The sequence below is a fragment of the Sus scrofa genome, chromosome 18 (assembly GCF_054392235.1).
Source record: "Sus scrofa isolate SSC_HxYL_T2T_F1_AM1 chromosome 18, Sscrofa_HxYL_maternal_Yorkshire_Landrace_v2.0, whole genome shotgun sequence".
NCBI lineage: Eukaryota > Metazoa > Chordata > Mammalia > Artiodactyla > Suidae > Sus > Sus scrofa.
Window position 1 is genome coordinate 46,421,246 of NC_139400.1, and position 20,922 is coordinate 46,442,167.

At 41.5% G+C, this 20,922-nt stretch overlaps 1 protein-coding gene across 3 annotated transcripts in view; it reads left to right on the forward strand.

Annotated features, from left to right (window-relative positions):
• Window positions 1-20,922, forward strand: part of AOAH (acyloxyacyl hydrolase) — a 180,809-nt gene that overhangs the window by 98,086 nt on the left and 61,801 nt on the right. For all 3 annotated transcript variants that reach the window (XR_014834240.1, XM_021079244.2, XM_021079245.2), the window contains one exon: window positions 8,448-8,539. Coding sequence is in view for 2 of the 3 variants with exons in the window: in XM_021079244.2 (XP_020934903.2) it covers window positions 8,448-8,539 (92 nt within the window). In the remaining variant the exon portion in view is untranslated. The remainder of the gene's footprint in view (window positions 1-8,447; window positions 8,540-20,922) is intronic.

Sequence of the window (20,922 nt, forward strand, 5' to 3'; positions counted from 1 at the left end):
CTGGGGTTTTCCTACTTAAGGCAGTGACTGGAGGATTGGTCGGAGGTCAGAGGTAAATCATCATTTCTAGAGAAAAATCAAGAGGCGCATCATGAAACACAAAGGCCAAAGATTCCAGAGGCAAAAATCAAGGACAACATCACCAAGCATCTAATGCCTGATGGATAAACAACCCAAAGGAGAGTAAATCGAGACCCAAAGAGGTCATGATCTCATGTTGGTAACATATTAGAAAGCCAGCAAGAAGGACGAGTGAGTCAGCCCCTTCTTAAAAGACTAGTTACTACTAATCCGGCAGGGTATAGGTTCAGCTGCTACAAGAAAGAATCTTCAAATTAGTGACTTAAGACGGAAGTGTGCTTTCCTCTTTTATAATAAGGTGTGATGGGCGCGGAGGAGGGTACCTCACAGGGGAAAGCAGGGCAGTCAGGAACATCAGGGTTTAACTAATGCTTGACCAACAAGTAGCAACTGATCAATAAAGACAGTGAAGTAGGAGGAGGAGCTTGTGACAAGCCTGGAGGTCCGAGGGTTCGTGGGTGGCTGCGTGGTGGGAGAGAGAGGGCTGGGGGAAGAGGCTGGTAAGTGGTGCCATACTGGAGGGTGATATAGAATAGCTACAGTAGCTCGTAGAGCAGCCTTTCCCAAACCTAGCTGGTCCCTGCGCTTAACTAAAAGTAAGGATTCTAGGGCCCCACCACAAGCCTACCCAAACAGGATCCATGTTTTGAAGCTCCGCGTGAGAGTCTGGAATACACTTCCGAGGATGGTTGGAGTTGGGGGATGGTTAGGAGGCAGGGACCCTGGCAGAGGCTGCAGCAGTAACCCAGGGTCCTCATACTGCAAATGGGAGTGAGAGCCCAGCTCAGGCCTGGTCATCAGGTGCCCCACTGACAGCTTCCCTTGTCCTCACCGCTATAGCGTGACTGTGGACTTAGGGGCTGCTTCTAGGATCTGAGGCTGGATTCTGCTCCTCAAAAGACGAAAACCACCTCCACCCTAGACGATTAGCAACACGGCTGCTTCAGAAATGACCAAACCTTGGAGTTCCCGTCATGGTGCAGTGGTTAACAAATCTGACTAGGAACCATGAGGTTGAGGGTGCGATCCCTGGCCTCTTTCAGTGGGTTAAGGATCTGGTGTTACCGTGAGCTGTGGTATAGTTTGCAGATGCGGCTCGGATCTGGCGTTGCTATGGCTATAGTGTAGACCGGTGGCTGTGGCTCCAATTAAACCCCTAGCCTGAGAACCTCCCTGTGCCATGGGTATGGCCCTATAAAGCAAAAAAAAAAAAAAAAAAAAAAAAGAGAGAGAGAGAGAGAGAAAAATGACCAAACCTTTAAAAAAAATCCAATGGTAGTATCTAAAGAATAGACTTTTATGATCTGCACCCTTTGCTGCCTGTCTCTGACCCTTAGAAGAGTTATTTTTTTCTATTTGTGACTTTTTTCCATTGGCCCCATGAAAGACTGATTTGTGACTATCTCTGTGTAAGAACAGCACATTTTAAACTCTTGTTTTTTCACTGTTAGGAATTTGGATACAGTTCTCCAGTCACTCTGGAAATAGTGACGGAAGGAATTGAAATACTGTGGAAAAAGTCTGAGTACCCAGTGCACCTTCACTGGCTATGGGGCAGTTAGATAAAGGCATCCCTCTACTCATTCATTGAATAAATAAATCACAGGGTTAGTGCTTAAATAATAAATAAGAGAAAAGGGAAAAGAAAAAGATTAAGAGGAGCTGACAAGGTAAAACTAAAAAAATGAACTATTTTCAAGCAAGATGATGAGAGATGGTTGCCTGCCACCCTGTCCTCTTTATATTTACTGGTCATATTTGCTAGAATTCTTTGACTGTATCTTCACTGCCCCATAGGTTTTTGCACTGGCGTAGGGTCAAAGATGAAATGCTGTGCCTTTTCCCTGAAAATTACTTATCTCAAATTGAAGGTTTTTTAAAAATTTTTTTGCCCTTTTTTTTAAACATTTTATTGAAGTATAGCTAATTTACAAGGCTGTGGTAATTTCTGCTGTAGAAAAAAGCAACCCAGTCATACATATACACGTACTCATTCTCTCTGATTCTTTTCCCACATAGATCATCACAGAATACTCTGTGTGATACAGCAGGTCCCCATTGGCCAATCATTCCATAGACCTCAGTGTGCATATGTCACTCCCAACCCAGTCCATCTGTCCCATCCCTTACACCTGTGCCCTTTGGTAACCATAAGGTTTTCAAAGTATGTAAGTCTGTTTCTGTTCTACGCATAAGTTCATTTGTGTCCTTTTTTTTTTTTAATTCCACCTATACATGGTATCACATGATGTTTGTCTCTCACTGTCTGACTAACTTCACTTAGTATGCTAGTTTCTTGGTCCTTCCATTTTGCTGCAGATGGCATTGTTTCATTCTTCTCTGTGGCTGAATAATATTCTGTTGTGTATAGGTACCACATCTTCTTTATCCATTCCTCTGTCCATGGACATTTAGGTTGCTTCCATGTCTTGGTTATTGTAAGTTGTGCTGCAGTGAACACTGGGGCACATGTATCTTTTCAAATTGTGGTTTTCTCTGAATAGATGCCCAAGAGTGGAATTGCTGGATTGTATGGTAGTTCTGTGTTTAGGTTTTTGAGGGAACTCCATACTCTTCTCCATAGCGGTTGCACCATTGTACATTCCCAAAGGGTGAGAAGAAAAGGGAACCTTATCACTGTGGAATTGAAAGGCATAAAGCAAGGGAAAAGCCTCACCGTCGCCACCTACAGGATAGACGAAATAGTGGCAGACCATCAAGACTGGGATACCTGGCAGTGCCCATGCTAAACGGGTAGTCATTGTCTCTGATTTCCAGGCTTTGGGACTCTTGTTCCATTATCAAAAGACCAACAACAAAACCTGTCTGCTTCAAGAGTTTAGTTCCCGGGAAATAACATTTTTCAACAGACCTGTTTAACTGATGAGGATATTTTTCATCTTTTTCTCGTAGTGGCAGTTTCCTCCAAGTGACTTTGTGCGATTTGAAAATAATCAATTTAGGTCTCACTCAGTTAAGAGTGTTAGAAAAAGGAATACACTGCAAATTGTTTACAGCATGGCTAGATGGGGAGGGCTCAAATGTAAACAGTGAAATAAGGCACCAAGAATATTCCCTTTGTCATTGAAAGGCTGGCAGAACCAGATGAAAGTGTGATTATTGACATTATTCTCTTTCTGTCACTTAAGATGGTTTTAAGAAACCCAAATATGGAGTTCCCATCATGGCTCAGTGGTTAATGAATCCGACTAGGAACCATGAGGTTGCAGGTTCGATCCCTGGCCTTGCTCAGTGGGTTGGGGGTCCGGTGTTGCCATGAGCTGTGGTGTAGGTCACAGACACGGCTCGGATCCTGTGTTGCTGTGGCTCTGGCGTAGGCTGGCAGCTACAGCTCTGATTCGACCCCTAGCCTGGGAATCTCCATATGCTGCGGCAGCAGCCCAAGAAATGGCCAAAAGACAAAAAAAAAAAAAAAAAAAGAAAGAAAGAAACCCAAATATAAGTTGCCTTTTGACACTAGAACTTAAAATATTCCCAAGTCCAAAGCATTGTACATACTAAATATTAATTAAAAATGGGAACCAGTGGGATTTCTCAAAGTATGGAAATACACACAAAACAATAGTAAATGAAAATATTGCACAGAAGTAATAAACGCATGCCAATTATGACATACAACACTTATGTCACTGATAAAATCAGAAGAATATTAGAAGCAGAGGAGTTCCCATCATGGCTTAGAGCCTAGCAAAAAGAGAATGCTTGGATCTGGCATTGCTGTGACTGTGGTGTAGGCCAGCAGCTACAGCTCCGATTGGACCTCTAGCCTAGGAACCTCCATATGATATGGGTGCAGCCCTAAAAAGACAAAAAAAAAAGGAGTTCCCCTTGTGACTCAGTGGTAACAAATTTGACAAGTATCCATGAGGATGCATGTTCGATCCCTGGCCTCGCCCAGTGGGTTAAGAACTGGCATTGCTGTGAGCTGTGATGTAGGTCACAGATGCGGCTTGGATCTGGCGTTGCTGTGGCTGTGGTGTAGGCTGGTAGCTGTAGCTCCTTTTCGACCCCTAGCCTGGGAACTTCTGTATGCTGCACCTGCGGCCCAAAAAAGAATATCTGAAGCAATGCAGGAGTTGATTTAAAACTCATTGAGTTTCTGATGTTCTTTACAAATTTGGAAAATGTTTCTTGGTAAATACTAAGTCTTTCCACATATGTACATTTAAGGTACATTTAAGATGAGTTTCCTGAGAACATAAATGCTCAAGAGGAATGAGCAGGAATTGATGGAGATCTTAATTTGCGTTTTTCCTGCCTTAAATGTCTGAAATATCTTGAGTATAATGTTGCGTGAATAAGGCTTTCAGTGTTTAATGTGATATGACTTAAACATTCTCTTTTTGCTAGGCCCTATAAAACCTTCACTATTAATGGCTGTTACTTCTCATTTTTATCTACCAAATTTACTAATGAAGAGAAATATGTTGAAGCTTCCATTTGTCTGTTCAAGTCTTTTCCATTATCTGGCAATAAACTTTACTCTTCTTAAAACCTGGGACAATCCACTGGGAAAGAGAGACATTAGGTGATTCTTCCTAAACGTGATAGTTTATCTAGTGTAGGGCTTCTACTTGTCAACCTGCTTCTCTCACTGCTTTTTGATCCTCTCCACAGACTTGACGAAGTAGATAGGGTAATAATCAGAAACATTGGAACTGAGATTCTAGTAAAGTATATCTTTTCCCGATTTTGCACAGCTAGGAAAAATGAAACCTTGCCATAACACCATAAGGGAAGTCTGCAGTACTTAATCAGGAAAACAGATTTACTTTATTTCAAGGTGAATCAAATAACTAGGCTATGCCTATGCAGCCGACCTTCCTGGGCCTCCCAGGACTCCAGCTGTAGGATTCAAACCACTCCAGTCCCGGCTGTAATTCAGCCCCAGCCGCTGTCTGTGTCCACCCCTGTTTAAATCCTGACGGGATCATTCCAGGGCTGGTTAGGGCTTCTTGGAGAGCAGCATGGAGTCCAGGATTCTCCCAGGTCCTTGAGACCATTTCTTCTGGTTGATCCAGAGCAGCTGAGCTGGGAAAAAGCTGGGGAGCTGTAGACTCCACGTCCCAAAACAGCATGACTGGCCATTTCTTCACCTGCCCTACTTCTTCCTCAATGTCTTTGCTTCCCCTACTAGGGAGATAAAATGTTTTTACCCACCTCGATTGAGAATGGGGGCTGGATGGAGTATGAGACCCATTTCCAGTTTGTTATATCCAAACAATGAAGTTTTGCTGTGTTGGTAGAGGTCAGATCTCCTGATTCTTAGAGCAAAGCCCTTTTCCTACTTTGCTGGCACACTTGAGAACTGCCATCCCTGTCATTAGCATTCCGGGCTACAGAGAGTATCAGACACACCTCTGTGTCAGCGGAGTTCTTGCCTAATGCCTTCCTCTGAAAGGGAGGCAGAGCCACCCAGAATCAGAAGCCTAGCTCCATACCCTGCTTCCCAAATCTGGGGTTGTCATTGTGCAGATGACTGAGAAAAAGGTGAGTGAGTAGTTTGGGGGAGTGTTGTATCTTTCTGTTAAGTTTTAGCATGTTTTACAGGTTTCGAACTTACTTAACACAGCTCATAAATTCTGCCTACATCTCACAAACCTGTTGCTTGCTCACCATCTCGACTTAACACATCTTATGAGTTTCATCCATTCTATTTGTTTTTGCTTGTCTTCTTTAGCAGAATTGAATATTCTCCAATCCTACAGCAAACACACATTATAAGCAGAAAGACCTAGGGAAAAAAAATAAGATTAAACAGCAGAGAAAACGTTTTATTTAGGGTGTCAGGAGAAATAGAAGCTAAAGGAGAGAGGGCCTGAGTCACAGTCATGGTAGAGTTTGGAGCAGAAATTGGTGGGTGCTTCCTGCTAAAGGGGGGATGAAGTACTGGAATTGCATGGTCCTCTGAGACTTATTGGGAGCCCTCTTTCCATGAGTTTGTGTCTGATCCTTTGATGGGGTAAATCATAACTAATACAGGTGTTCCCCAAGACGCCTCCTTTCCGACCACCTCCCACCCACTTCCAACCACACTTCTGAAAATCATATTTGGGATAAGAATAAGCCTGGGGACCAATTGTAAATTACTCTAATGTTTGAATTTTTATAATGAACTTGTGCTACCTTGTAATCAGAACAAAACAATAAAGACACATTTTCAAATGGTTAAGGAGAGAGAAGTGTGGCTTTTCCTTCCCTGACAGCCTCCAATTCAGTTTCTCTTCAGGAGACAAAAGTGAGGATTGTCGTGGGCGAGCGCGTGAGCAGGTGCAGGGCCGGAGGCCGTTGGAAAAATCATATTTGATGCTGCAGTTGCTTTGATGTTAATTGGTCCTTAGGCGTTAACTTTTTATTTTTTTATTTTAAAATAACATTGAAGGTGGACTCAAAGCTTTCACGTTCATCCAAAGGGGGCCCGGGTTTTCAAGGCTGAGAGACACAGGGCACATGGAGGAGAGGGCCCTGTTTCCTGAGACAAACTGCTTCCTGCAGCCACGTACTGAGGTTTCCTGTCAGCCAAGGCAAAAAGGGATCATTGGCTTTCAGAGATTTTATCCAAACTGGGATTCTTAGGTAAAACACAGGGCACCCAGTTAAATTTGAATCTAGATACACAACACATAATTTTTAAGTATAAGTATGTCCCAAATATTGCCCAGGACATACATATACTAAAATGTATCCCCTGTTTACCTTAAATTCAATGTTTTGCATATTTATTGTTTAAATTGTGGGAAAATACACATAACATGAAATTTGCTATCTTAACCAATGTTTTGTTTTTTAATTTTGTTTGGTTCTTGATTTTATTTTATTGTTGTTTAAAATTTTTTTATTAAAGTAAAGCTGATGTACACTGTTTTTAAACATATGGTTTAGGAGTGTTAAGTGTATTCACATTGTTGTAAAACCAGTCTCCAGACATTTTCCTCCTACAAAACTGAAACTCTGTACCCATTAAAAAGCAGCTCCCCATCTCCTCTCCTCCCCCAGTCCCTAGCAACCACCATTCTACTTTCTGTCTCTGTTTGACTACTCTTGATAATTCGTATCAATAGAATCATGCAGTATTTGTCTTTGTGTGACTGGCTGCTTTCATTTAGCATCATTTCCTCAAGGTTCATCCATGTAGTAGCATGCAAGCATCAAAATTTCCTTTTTTTTTTTGGACTTCCTGTTGTGGCTCAGTGGTTAACGAATCCGACCAGGAACCAGAAGGCAGCGGGTTCGATCCCTGGCCTTGCCCAGTGGGTTAAGGATCTGGCATTGCCGTGAGCTGTGTTGTAGGTTGCAGAGGTGGCTCAGATCCCAAGTTGCTGTGGCTCTGGCGTAGGCTGGTGGCTACAGCTCTGATTAGACCCCTAGCCTGGGAACCTCCATATGCCGTGGGAGCGGCCCTAAAAAAGGCAAAAAGACAAAAAAAAAAAAAAAATTCCTTCTTTTTTAAGACCGAATAGTATTCTATTGAAAGTATATACCGCATTTGTTTATAGAAGCTCAAACTTAACTGAGCATCTGTATTTTTATTTGCTAAATCTTGCAACCCTATTCTGAATACATCAATCTAGGTAAGCTTTTCGTAGGATCTAAATCAGAAGGGGGGTTTACCCTAGAAAACCCTAGAGATCGCTTATAGAAAGAATAATCAGGAGACATAGCTGGCAACATTTTCTTTTGTGATTTTGCACAAGCTCTAGAATGCGGTTCAAAGGAATTCTAATTCTGTCAATACTCCAGGTCAGGAGTTCTTGAATGGGAATCTGTGCAAGAGTTGTAGGAGTTGTGTGAACCCGTTGAAATCCTAGGCCATGCTGATTATATGTGCATCTTTGGGAAGAAAGGAACTGTAATTGGATTTTCAAAGGTGTCCAAGAATCCCACCCACCTAAGGAGGTCAGGAGGCAGAGGCACCACCCTAGTGATTAAAGGCCTAACTTTGAACTCAGGGGAGGCATTTCCACTGGAGGCTTGGGTATTATTACTTTTCAGACAATGCATTTTTGATTATCTATCCTTTAAAAAATGGAGAAAATCTTAGAAATTAAAGAGTAGAAAGTTTATTCGTCTACTGAAGCATCTGTCTCAAATGAGGGATGGGTATGAGCTGCCAGTGTTCTGCATCTTTCCCGGGAGCTGAATGGAAGCCAGTTCGTGAATAGATGCTGACCTTTGTGAATTTTCTTATGATGGTCGATTATGCTTAAATACAAAGGCCTTTAAAGAAAGAGATTAAGAAAGTGAGAGAGAGACAAGCAGAGAACAATGCCTGGGCAATAGATAACCTTACTCGTGGTAGGAAATAAGTGACTAGTTTGATGATTACTACTTTATTTTTCCTTTAGAAATCCTTCTTCAATTTACCAGCAGCTCTTACTGATGAGCTCAACTGGCCCCAACTCTCTGGTGCTACTGGATTTCTGAACTCTACTAGCGGGTATGTATGTTTGCACATCCTCAAACATTTCAATACGGCTATGCAAGGAAACAACAGGAGGTGAGGCTTGTTCCCAAGATTTTGAAATAAGAATTATTAGAAACTGCTTCTGGAACACGGGTGACATACAACAAACCCACCACTGACCCTTGACCCCGACCCCTGACCTAGAGTCCACCGTGCTGTGGGGCGTCATACAAATTAAATGTTACCCATGTTGGCGAAGAGGAGGTATTCCTGCTCTGGGGCTCTAGAGTTGACTTCTGCTAAAAAAATATTCAAACACATCACTGGATTTTTCTGATTCAAGAGACAAAGAACTTTACTTGCTTACTTTTACTCTAATATATTCACATTTTAAAAAGGTAGTAGGAAAGTTGCAAGGTCCTAGAATCATCCTGACTTCGGTGCTCTGGGATTAAAAGTAGAGACAATGCATAGCTCGTGAGTCTGAGTAACACACAAACCCAGTGTGCTGTGTGTGACTGGGGGTTGACTCTGGGAACAGACATTTCTATTTTGAGCACCCCATTTTTTTATTTAAGGGAGAACATCGCCAATCATGGATAATTTATTATCTTTATTCACTCATTTTAAAAATACTTATTAAATACTTACTATCTAATTAGGCACAGATGCTGTGGATATTTCAAAGAGAAATAAGGCTCATCCCATCTCTGAAGTCAGCCACAGTCAAGGATAAGACAAATGCACAGGCAATGATAATAGAAGACAAATGTGTCAAAAAAAGACAGTTGTCAACACAGAGCTACAGGGTTTGATGGAAGAAGAATTCATGGAAATTGTCAACAGCCACTTCCCTGAAAGGATTTAGAGAGAGGGGCAATGAAAGAGAGAGAAGAAGCTGAGAAAATAACCCACCTTCAGAAAACTGTGTTCATATTTATGTAGAAAATATAATTTCCCTTATATTTGTGAACATAAGAGAAAGGAGAGTTGATGTGTTTTCAAATTTAGGTGTAGATTTTTAAGTTTAATAATGTAAAAAAAAATAGGTTAGTCCTTGTCATTAGTGTAATAATATTTAGGAATGGCTAATAGAGATAGTACTTCCTGAGACAATGCCTGCATATGCCAAGCACTGTACTGAGTAGTATTTGGAGATTTTCTCATTTCATCCCCTTGAGAGGTGGGTGGTATTATGTTCTTCATTTCACAGTTGAGGAATCTAAGGGCTAAGGAGACGGACTAAGAAACTTGACAGAGGACCCACATGAGTAAGAAGAGGTAGGATATGCCATCCTGGAGCCTTGTGTCACATGGTACCAGAGAATACTTTGGTGCTCAAGGGCACGCCTAGCCCACACGTCCCAGCTTTGATGTGCTGTTTTGATTCCACCTGTGGGAATGTGGCTCCCTTTAGCCATTGTCCTTTTGTTTGAGAGCATAGCTCTAGAATGAGAAAATCACTGAGAACCAAAGAAGCCCTCGACACATAGACAGATGCATGCTAGTCTGTGCTGACTCAGCGCCTTCTTGTGTTAGGCTCTGAATTCTATTTACAAAACACAGTCTGTTCATACACCTTGCTCAGTGTTGACGCTAAGCATTGTCCTCACCTGCTGCATTTCTAAGAGGTCTGATCTTCACTGCCCTGCGGTGGTGGGTGGCGGGGGGTGGATTCTCTGTGCATTTGTGGAGTCCCAAGTTATCTGTGAGTGCTCCTTTGCCACCTGTTTCTGTGCACCGTGCCTGTGTCCTCTGCCACTCAGCTGGAATTGGGAAGAATATATTCAGCTCCTTTTGAGAGAAAAGGAGATTCTCTGTCTGGAGTCTGAGTTGCAGTAGATCCCCCATTAAACAGAAACATAGCAGCATGACGTTCCCTGTGTGTCACCATTCAGTATGTCCCTCGTAGCGGTAGCTCCTGCTAAACTCTCTCTTATACTCTCATGCAGATCATACCTGCAGGTAAGCTATGCCAGGCCAATCTCTCTAAAAGAACAAAGAGTTATCAAGTGTGGAAAAATTACTAAAGAGAGACTAGCATTGAATGGGGGTCCTCTTGGTAGAATCAGGTAAATGAATAGAACATTGACCTAGAATAGAAATGCTGTTTGTGAGAGAGATGGCAGCTGCCATAGGCATGGTAAGCAAGTGAACCTTTGGGTCTAAATGCTTATCAACATGGGATAGAATTTATAGATTTCTTTATTCAACTGGATCTCTGGAAAGTGCTTCCTGTTATCTGTGATCAGCCTCATGCTTTGGGTATTAACAATATTCTTTGGAAAAGGTACCTGTGAAAGCAAAAAGAGGCAGTTTGGGGAGAGAAGATGGTTCCTTTCCTTTCCTTCTTCTGCTCTCCCCTCCGCCCCCTCAAAATGTACTGTCTCCTTTATGAGATGAATATGACTCTAATTGAAATTACATGATGCATGTGTCAAAAGACAAACATAACCCCTGAGTTTTACAAATCTTTCACATCCTTCAGTTGAGTCAACATTAATAAAATCTGTTCTCTTGATTCTCAGGCTTCAGAAAAATTCAAAAAGTAATATCCCTTAAAACCATGTGTTTTCTGAGAGCAATTGAATAGGTCAAAGGCAAAAACAAAAAACAAAAAAACCCTCTATGAGGTTGACAGCTTGGGCCCTGGGTGCCTGGCAATAGGGAGAATTCTATGTGAGAAGAAAAGAGCATTCTTAAATATTAAAAATAGTTATTTTAAAGCAATATAGAAACAGATTAGAGCAATTAAGAGATACAAACTTCCAGCTGCAAAATAAATGAGTCACAAGGATGAAATGCACAGTCTGAGGAATTTAGTCAATAATTATATCTTTGTTTGGTGACAGATAACAACTAGACTTATCGTGGTGATCATTTTGAAATGCATAGAAATGGTGAATCACTGTGTTGTGTAGCAGGAACTAATAGAGTGTTGTAGGTAAATTATTCTTCCAAAACAAGCAAACAAATGGACTCAGAAAAAGATCAGATTTGTGGTTATGCAAGGGGAGGGGAGGGGGAATTGAATGAAGACAGTCAAAAGATACAAAGGTGCAAACTTAGAGATAAATAAGTACTAGGAATGTAATGCATGAAATGATAAGTATAATTTAACACTGCTGTACATCATATATGGAAGTTGTTCAGAGAGTAAACCCTGCAAGTTTTCATCACAAGGAAAAAATTGTTTCTGTTGTATCTATATGAGATGATAGACAACATTCACTAATCTTATGTGATAATCATTTCGTGAGATATGTAAGTCAAATCATTATGATGTACACTTTAAACTTACACAGTGATGTATGTCAATTGCATCTCAGTAAAACTGGGATAAAAAAAAAAAAAAAGCAGCATCTAAAATTCCAGAGCATCGTGAGCCCATGTGGTAGAGTGGGAGGAAGCTTGTGTTTACAGGTGAAAGGGTTCTGGTTCCGTGTGGCCCCAGGTGGAACATTTAACATCCCTGGATGTGATGTTCCCACTGTGGCTCAGAAGGTTATGAACCCGACTAGTATCCATGAGGATGCAGGTTCCATCCCTGGCCTCACTCAGTGGCAAGAATCCGGCGTTGCTGTGAGCTGCAGTGTAGGTCACAGACGAGGCTCAGATCCTGCATTGCTGTGGCTGTGGCATAGGGTGGCAGCTGCAGCTCTGATTCGACCCCTAGCCTGGGAAGTTCCATATGCCACATACCCTGCCCTAAAAAGCAAAAAAAAGAGAAAGAAAGAAACAAACAAACAAACAAAAAACCAACCAACCAACCAACCAACCAAAAAACCCATCCCTGGTCGTCATTTATATGATGAAGTGGAGTTGTACCTGGAGATCTGCAACGTTCTCTCCAAGGTTCGGGTTTCATTGTTACAGGGCAACATGATGTTCAAGTCCACATCCCACTTTATGCTGCTGCTTGATTTATAAACATTAGGGAAAACTGGTGGGGAGACATACTCCTGCTTTTCCCCCAAATATGCTTTTCTCCACCCCTTAACTTGCTGTGCCTTGAGAAAAGATATGGTTAATTTTATAGGTAAGAGCCTGAAACACTCTAGAAACCATGTTTCTCTAGGACAGGTGTGCTGTACAGTAGGTTGAGGTCATGCATAGTAAGCCCTACCTTGAATAGTAAGACCAGCTATTCATGAAAGCACTCCTCTGTTATTGCCCTTTATGTATATACTACCTCCCCAAGCAACCCAGAGAGAGAGTCAAATGACTCCAAATCCTTAACAAAAATAACCATCCAAACCCCACACATCTAACCAAGCATTTATGGTTGTTCAAATCCGCTTCTGAAAGTGGGGCCAGGAGCCAGTCCAGTCAGTGGAGTTCTGCATTTTGGTGCTAAACGGCAGAGGAGTTCATCAAAGCTGGGAGGCAGAGTGGGCTGGGAGGAAGAGCAGGGCAACAATTACAACTTAAAAAAAAAAGAAGAAGCAGCTGCAGTTAGCCATAAAAAGTCATGAAAGCTCAAAAGGACCAAAAACAATGACCGAAGTTGCTATGTCAAGCTGGAGCGATGAGAGTGAGATCAGTGGGTCAACATAATTGGGTGTAAACTAGATAGAATTTTCTAGAGTAATTTTTGCTTCTTCTGTTTCTGACTTAAATTTGCTAATTGGGGCCAGAAATAGAGCAAACACTTAGAACTAGACAAAGCCATTGTTACAAGTGGCACAGTAATGCTATTCAAGGACATTTAAACACACGTCTTTGATGAGAGGTGTCCTAGAATCTGAGTGTTAAAGGTTATCTATTCTCTCCAACCCAATAGACATTATATGAGAGAACAATTTTGAAAAGCAGTGTATAACTCCAAACCAAGTCACTTGGGGCATTAAAAACAGAAAATTGGAGAGAAGGGATTTGCAGCTAAGATTTGCTAACCTAATTTCCTCTTAAAAAAAAAAGACATGTAAGTATGAAACACTAATGGGCTTAATAACCTTATTAAATCCATTATTCAAAAATTATATGTGATATAATTGCAGGTGATTAGCCATCTTATAATTATACTTTTCAAAACAAATAACTAGCAGAGAGTTGGTCATTTGAGGTTGAATGAGGTTGATAGGAGTGGGATGTAGTCTCTATCAGTGATTCTCCAAGTGTGGCCCATGGACCCCTGGGGTTGAGTCTCTAAGACCGTGTCAGGGTGTCAACAAGATAAAAACTATTTTCACAACAATGCTAAAACAGTAGTTGCCTTCTGCACTGTAGCCATTTGAACTGGTGAAAAGTGATAGCGGGTAAATCTGTGGACATCTGAGCATGAATCAAAGCAGTGGTACCAAACCATGCCAGTAGTTACTGTGATCCTCACCTCCACACACTCCTGGGTTAAAACAGAAGGGCATCTTCCCTTAAATATGTTGCCCAGAAAGTAGAAAAACATGATTCCTTTTATCAAAGTAGGTACATGATTTTTAATAATTTTACCTGATGAAATGGGAATTATGCATAGAGCCCTTCTGCTGCATAACAAAATATGATGGTTGTCTTAAGGAAAAGCACTTGTGTGAGTGACTGGAGAGCTGAATCAGTCAGTTTTTCATCAGACACCTTTTTCATTGAAAAAGACAAACAAATTATTTCAACTTGAATATATGGCAGGTTATTATATCTAAAATGAATGAAATGAGCTTGTCACTTCAAGTTAAACAACTGACAGTATCAGTTGCTAATCATAAAATTTGAACTTCCAAAGAAAATTTAGACCTTTTGAAAAGTCCTATCTGCCCTTATGAACTTGACAGCTTCCTAATACTCCAAGACCTTCCTAATGAGATACGTGGTGCTCTCAGTGAGTATGAGTTTTCAATATTGTATCATAAAAGGTATCAAATTTGAAATATCTACATAACCCAATGAACCAGCTTTTTCTAAATGACCAGTGTGTCCTCTATGAAATCATGCACGGGTGAAAGATCCATTCAAAATACAAGCTAGATCAATGCATTTGAATGTAACCCGGTGCAGAAAGTCCAGTGATGTAATTCCAGATTCCATATTGCAACTAATCAGTCTTTAGGAAACAACTGCTTATTGAGTTTTGGGGTAGAATCAAAGAAGACTCTCCATTACTCTCAAAAAAGAATATTAAAATGTTACTCCTTTTTCTGCCTACATGTATGTTGAAGGCAAGATTTTCTTCATATAATTCCATCAGAACAGCATATCACACCAGACAATGCAGAAGCAGACTGAGAACCCAGCTGTCTTCTATTGAGCCAGACTTTAAAGAGATTTGCAAAATGGCAAAGTGATGCTTCTCTTCTTCCTGATTGAGGAAGGGGTTGGAAAATTTTTTTTTCACAAAACAAATTATTTCACTTATGTTACCATGCAATGGCCTTATTATTATTGAGCTAATTAATACTTAAATAACCTTTCAAATTTCTAAGTTTTAGTTTCCAGTATATAGATAGCAACATCTGCAACTCATAAACAAAAGCTCTCTGGCTTCCTCAATAATTTTAAGATCATAAAGTGGTCCTCGGAGAAAAAAATTGAGAATATCCGTCCCAGGAAGTGAGTGCAAAAAAAGAAATGTGGCTGAGGACAGCGGCTGGCAGGCACCAACATGAAGAGAGGTGTGGGAAGAGAAAGAACCGTCCTCAAAGGAGAAAGAAACCTAGAAGCATTCAGTGTCCTGGAGGCCAAGTGGAGCAAGTGCTTCCAAAGGGGACATGCCCATCAGCCAGATGATGCTAGAGGCAGAAGGAAGATGAGAATGGAGAAGGACCACTGACTGGGTATCCAGACTATGATCACCAGGACACTTTGACCCAAAACATCTCAGTGGGTGAAGATGGAAGCCGATTGGCAAGAGTAGGTTCAGGAGATGATGAAAGAGATGCGTGTGCATAAACAACTCTGATAACAAGTTTACTATAAAGGGAGCAGAGAAATGGGGTGATAATAGCATGTGAGAAATAAAAGATGGGGGAGACAATTTTAAAGGCGAAATCCTACAGCCAGTCCTCTTGGCTCTTCGCATGTCCGCTGCTTGTAGAGGTGGGAGGAGTCAAGAGAGGGAGAAAGGGGGACAAAAGAAGGAACAGTCTTAGACAAGGCAGGAGAGGGTGGGATGCAGGAACGTGGAGGCAAGGCCGGGACAGGAAGGACCACCTGGACACATTGACTCCTGGCCCACGACTCTTCCTGCCCTGTACTGACAAATCTCTCCACTGCAAGGATGTCCCCTCTGACCCTACTTTTTTTTTTCTTTTTAGGGCCACACCCATGGCATATGGAAGTTCCCAGGCTAGAGGTCAAATTGGAGCTCCAGCGAAAGCCATACTGGATCCTTAATCCACTGAGAGAGGCCAGGGATCAAACCCTGCATCTTCATGGATGCTAGTGAGGTTCTCAATGCACTGAGCCACAATGGGAACTCCTGAGCCTACTTGTTTTTTTAATTTCATTTTAAAATTTATTTATTCAAATCATGAATACACTTTTATTTTACAAAAATTACTGAGGTGTATAAAGTAAAAACCCAAAGCTCTCCCTGAATTTCATTCCCTTTCCTGGAAGAAAACCCTGTTAGCAATTTAGTGTGGTTGCATGCAAACCCTTTCTATGTGATTATGTATGTGTATTTGTACATAAAGAAAGAAATGCTTTCTTGGAGTTTTCCCATAAATGACAGCATACTCTGCATAACATACTGTAAGTTGGAGTTCCCATCATGGCCCAGTGGAAACAAATCCGACTAGGAACCATGAGGTTGCGGGTTCGATCCCTGGCTTCGCTCAGTGGGTTAAGGATCTGGTGTTGCCATGAGCTGTGGTACAGGTCACAGACGTGGCTTGGATCTGGTGTTGCTAGGGCTCTGGCGTAGGCCAGCAGCAAAAGTTCCAGTTAGACCCCTAGCCTGGGAACCTCCATATGCTGCGGGTGCAGCTCTAAAAAAAGACGAAAGAAAAAAATGCTATAAATTAATCTCTTTTTTTTGCTTTTTGGGGACACACCTGTGGCCTATGGAAGTTTCCAGGCTAGGGAATTGAATCAGAGCTACATCTGCCAGCCACAGCCACAGCCACAACAATGCCAGATCATTAACCAACTGAGCAAGGCCAGGGTTGGAACCCACATCCCCATGGAGCTTAGTCGCATTCATTACCAGTGAGCCATGGCAGGAACTCCAACACTGCTTCTTGAAGCATTCTCCACTTTTGCAAAGTTCTGCTAGATATTTCATAGTATAGCTGTTTTATCCTATCGATGGACAGTCAACTTAATTCTAGTAATGCTATAATGAACGTTCTGTGGTTCTCTTTATGAATACATGTGAGAATGCCTTTAGAAAATATTGCTGGATCAGAATATATACATTTTGAATATTTTATAATCCCTCTGAAAGGGCTATACCAATTTACATTCCAACAAACATTGTATAAGAATACTTGTTTCCCCACACTTTGGTCAATACCTAATATTGCCTATTTTCTTAATTTTTTCCAATCTAACAAAGAATATTTTATTGTTGTTCTGATGTGTAACCTTTTGATTATTAGTGAGTCTGAGCATTTTTCATAGGCATCTTCTTTGTCTTGTCTAGTTACCCCTGTTGAGGCTTCAGCAACCACCAGTCAGGGATCAGTGCCTCTTGACAGCTTCTTTGTACTAACCCCCATCTGACTGTATGATTCTTTCCTCTGCTCCTACTTTGCCCCTTCAATATCAATGTCATCTCACTTGTCTTAACTGTTCACTTGCTGTCTCCCCACTCCACCCGCTCCCCACCGGACGCTGAGCATCTTGAGTGCAGGAATCAAGCTTGACTTTGCTATGGAGCCCTAGCCTCTGGTACATTACATGGCACCATAGTAGGAACGCAATAAAAAAAAAAAATCACTGAATAAGTTCATAAGAATATCACTTTACAGGAGTTCCCGTGGTGGCGCAGTGGTTAACGAATCCGACTAGGAACCATGAGGTTGCGGGTTCGATCCCTGCCCTTGCTCAGTGGGTTAACGATCCAGCGTTGCCGTGAGCTGTGGTATAGGTCGCAGACGCAGCTCGGATCCTGCGCTGCTGTGGCTCTGGCGTAGGCTGGCGGCTACAGCTCCAGTTCAACCCCTAGCCTGGGAACCTCCATATGCCGAGGGAGCGGCCCAAGAAATGGCAAAAAGACAAAAAAAAAAAAAAAAAGAATATCGCTTTACATTGGTAAAGTAGGGTACCAATCTACAAACCTCCTTCCCTTGCATTTTCTCAGATTGCCTAAATCAAATCAGATTCGCAGGAATTAACATTTCAGGAAAAACACTAGGGACAAGGGAGGAGGAGTATAAACAGCATGAATTGAATCACCAGCTGCATAACGGGATGCATATAAAAATAAATCAGTGTAACTTAAGCCCTTGGACTGCTAAGTGTGTTCTATAATAAATGTTCTACAAGAAATAAGCAAAATTCATCACAGCATTAAAATAAGTGCATAGTCAACAAAAGGAGAAACTAAGTTTAAAGTAAAATTTTATCAATTCAGTAGTCCAGTAGAAAGAGTACAACAGGAAAGATCTGTTACTTGGTCAATAGTAGCTAAATTCAGCATTGGTGTCAGTGTCTATCCAGAATGATATGATTTTATAGCCCTCTAGATTGATCAAAGTAAATGAACAACCTCCAGATCTTTCCTTGTAACTGACTGGACCTGAGATTTTAGGCCATCTCATGATCAAATATAGATCACACAGGTAATTCATCAGTATTCTTCAAGAACTGTCCTATGAAACACTAGTTACACAAAATGTAAAAAGGTATTACACCCACTTAAAAAAAAGAAAAAGATTCCTAGACCAAATAAGTTTTGGAAATACTGATTTAAATAAAGAGAAACAAGATCACTCAGCATAAAACTTATCACACTTCACTAAGCCCCAAAGCTTGGCATAAACTCCAGGGTATGGGTATAATATGAAACATTTCCTAAACTTATTTGACCATAGACCTGTGTAGATGTGTGTGGGTGTTTTATAAGAAAAATACATCTCAAGAAACTAGAGTTGCACAGAGCATCCTTTGAGAAATACCATTGAGATGACTAAAACAATCATTTATGCCACAACTGATCATTTTAGATTTATAAGCATCCACAGCCCTAAATCCCTCAGTTTTATCCCAGTTTAATGTTTACCCTTATATAGCGGTAAGCACTGTATCAGATCTGAGGCTGAGAAAAGCTAGGATGGAGAGAGTCATAACGCCTCAAGCTCAGAGAAGAGCAGAGGAAGGAGTCTTAGTTGGAAGTTAACTTAGAGGTAGGAAGCCTTGTCTGAATACAGCAGCTCATGAATTATTGAACACGATGCCCATGAAGTCTATTTCCCTATACTATTTTGCTGCTCCAGATTCAAAATCTATCATGCTGTCTTGCTAATCTTTTCATGTCTGAACTCCCAGGACCTCCTCCACAGTCATCCTCACCCTTGCATCCCACCTGCATAATTAGCCCATTGCCAGTCCCTCTGAATACACAGCGAGTCACATTCTGCGTGTTTATCTCTCTCTGAGGCTGCAATCTTGGTTGTTCTGTGACGCAGTGAATTAGGGGTTACACAGGGCTCTGGGATGTGGCTAGCATCCAAAAACTAGAAGGAATTTTAAAAGTGCTTTCATCCATCTCCTTGGTCCCATGCTGCCCCGCCCGACATCCAACATTGGAAAAAAGAAAAAAATTATCCACCCTTTTCTTGAAACTTCCTATCAGTAGAGGTCCCTTGAATAAAGCCTGTCTAGTCTCTAAGTTATTCAACTTTATCTTGATCCACTCCTCTGACCTAACCCTTCACATCAGATGTTACCACTTATCTCTGACTCAGCCTTCCAAGCCCCAGTCTTTTTGTGTGTGACTTATCCCTAACATTCATCTTCAGAAGGATTCAGCCTATATACCCAAACAAGCTGTACTGCTGAAGAGGGTCAGAAATAGACTCAGAAACTTCATCAGGACCTGATACATCACTGTTTCTTGAATAATATCATACATACTTGGTTTCATCCACAAACCTCTGATGCACTAAGCCTTTGGGGACATTATTTTGTTGCCTCTCCCCAGGTGGGTTCTGCTTTGAATCAACAAAGGAGGTGATCTTTTTTGTTGTTTTAAAATCACCGCTTTAGGCGGTCCCTTAGTGGCTCAGGGATAATGAACCTGACTAGTATCCATGAGGATGCGGGTTCAATCCCTGGCCCTGCTCCATGGGTTCAGGATCCGGTGTTGCCAGTCTGCAACCTACACCACAGCTCAGATCCTGTGTTGCTGTGGCTGTGGTAAAGCCCCGGCAGCTGTAGCTCCGATTCAGTCCCTAGCCTGGGAACTTTCATATGCCACAGATGCGGCCCTGAAAAAAAAAGACCAAAAATAAATAAATTAATAAAATAAAATAAAACAACCCCTTTAATTTGTTTGAAGTACTCTTGGGGCTTATTCTTGATTTTACTCTCTTTTTTTTTCCCCTTTCAGCCTTGGTGAAATGGGTTAAGGAAAAGATCCTTAGAAGGCGCTCAAGAAAGTGGTTTTTGTGTGTTACCTGAGCGCATGTTGGGTGAAACAGCTAGTAGACATTCCGAGATTTATCTGTTTTGACTTTTGATGTTAGAAATCAAAATCTGACCAGTGTGTCTGCAGTGAAATGGCTGTGCTTCCCAGGCCCTACAAGAGCTGGAGCTTATAAAACTGGGACGTTAATATGGCAAGTTTCACACCAGTTTCCAGTGTTGAGGACACGCCTGCCTTACACAATGGGGAAGGTGTGAGAAGCACTCCTCTCTGTACCCCTCGCATTATAGGGCTGAAGCTCTCACCTCTTCTGCTCACGCACTGGACTGGCTTTTGATGCACAACAGAGGAAAAGGGGGAGAAACCAAAGATCATACGGGAAACTTGAGTCCAAGTAGGGAGAGGAGCAAAGGCTTTGAAACCAGAGTGGTGATCACAGTTAACCTGACTATGCCCATTATCCTCAGTTTAGCCTATTAACTCAAGTTCCGCTGACCCTGTTTATAAATAACTTTCTATTAAGCAATCTTCTCAATTTATAGGCATCTCAAGGACTATATTATAGGCTTCTCGAAATACTGTATTGATCCCTCTGTCGTCTCAGGATTCCTGAGCACTTGATGAAAAATTCAATACGTGAAATTTATAAGACAGATTATGTATTGGGAAGGGGGCAGAAATGAAAGAAAATAGTACCTTTGATTAGATGAATTAATTCCTAGTGCTTAGTACAAAACCCTAACCCCCAAATTCTAGATGCTGTTTCTGATCAGAAAGAATAATGGAATTACCTGCCTATTGGTAAAGATCCCTATGTTCTTTCTGTAATGGAAGGTGAGAGTAACTATATCCACATTAATATCCACACTGTTTACTCTCCATGAGCAGGTCAAGA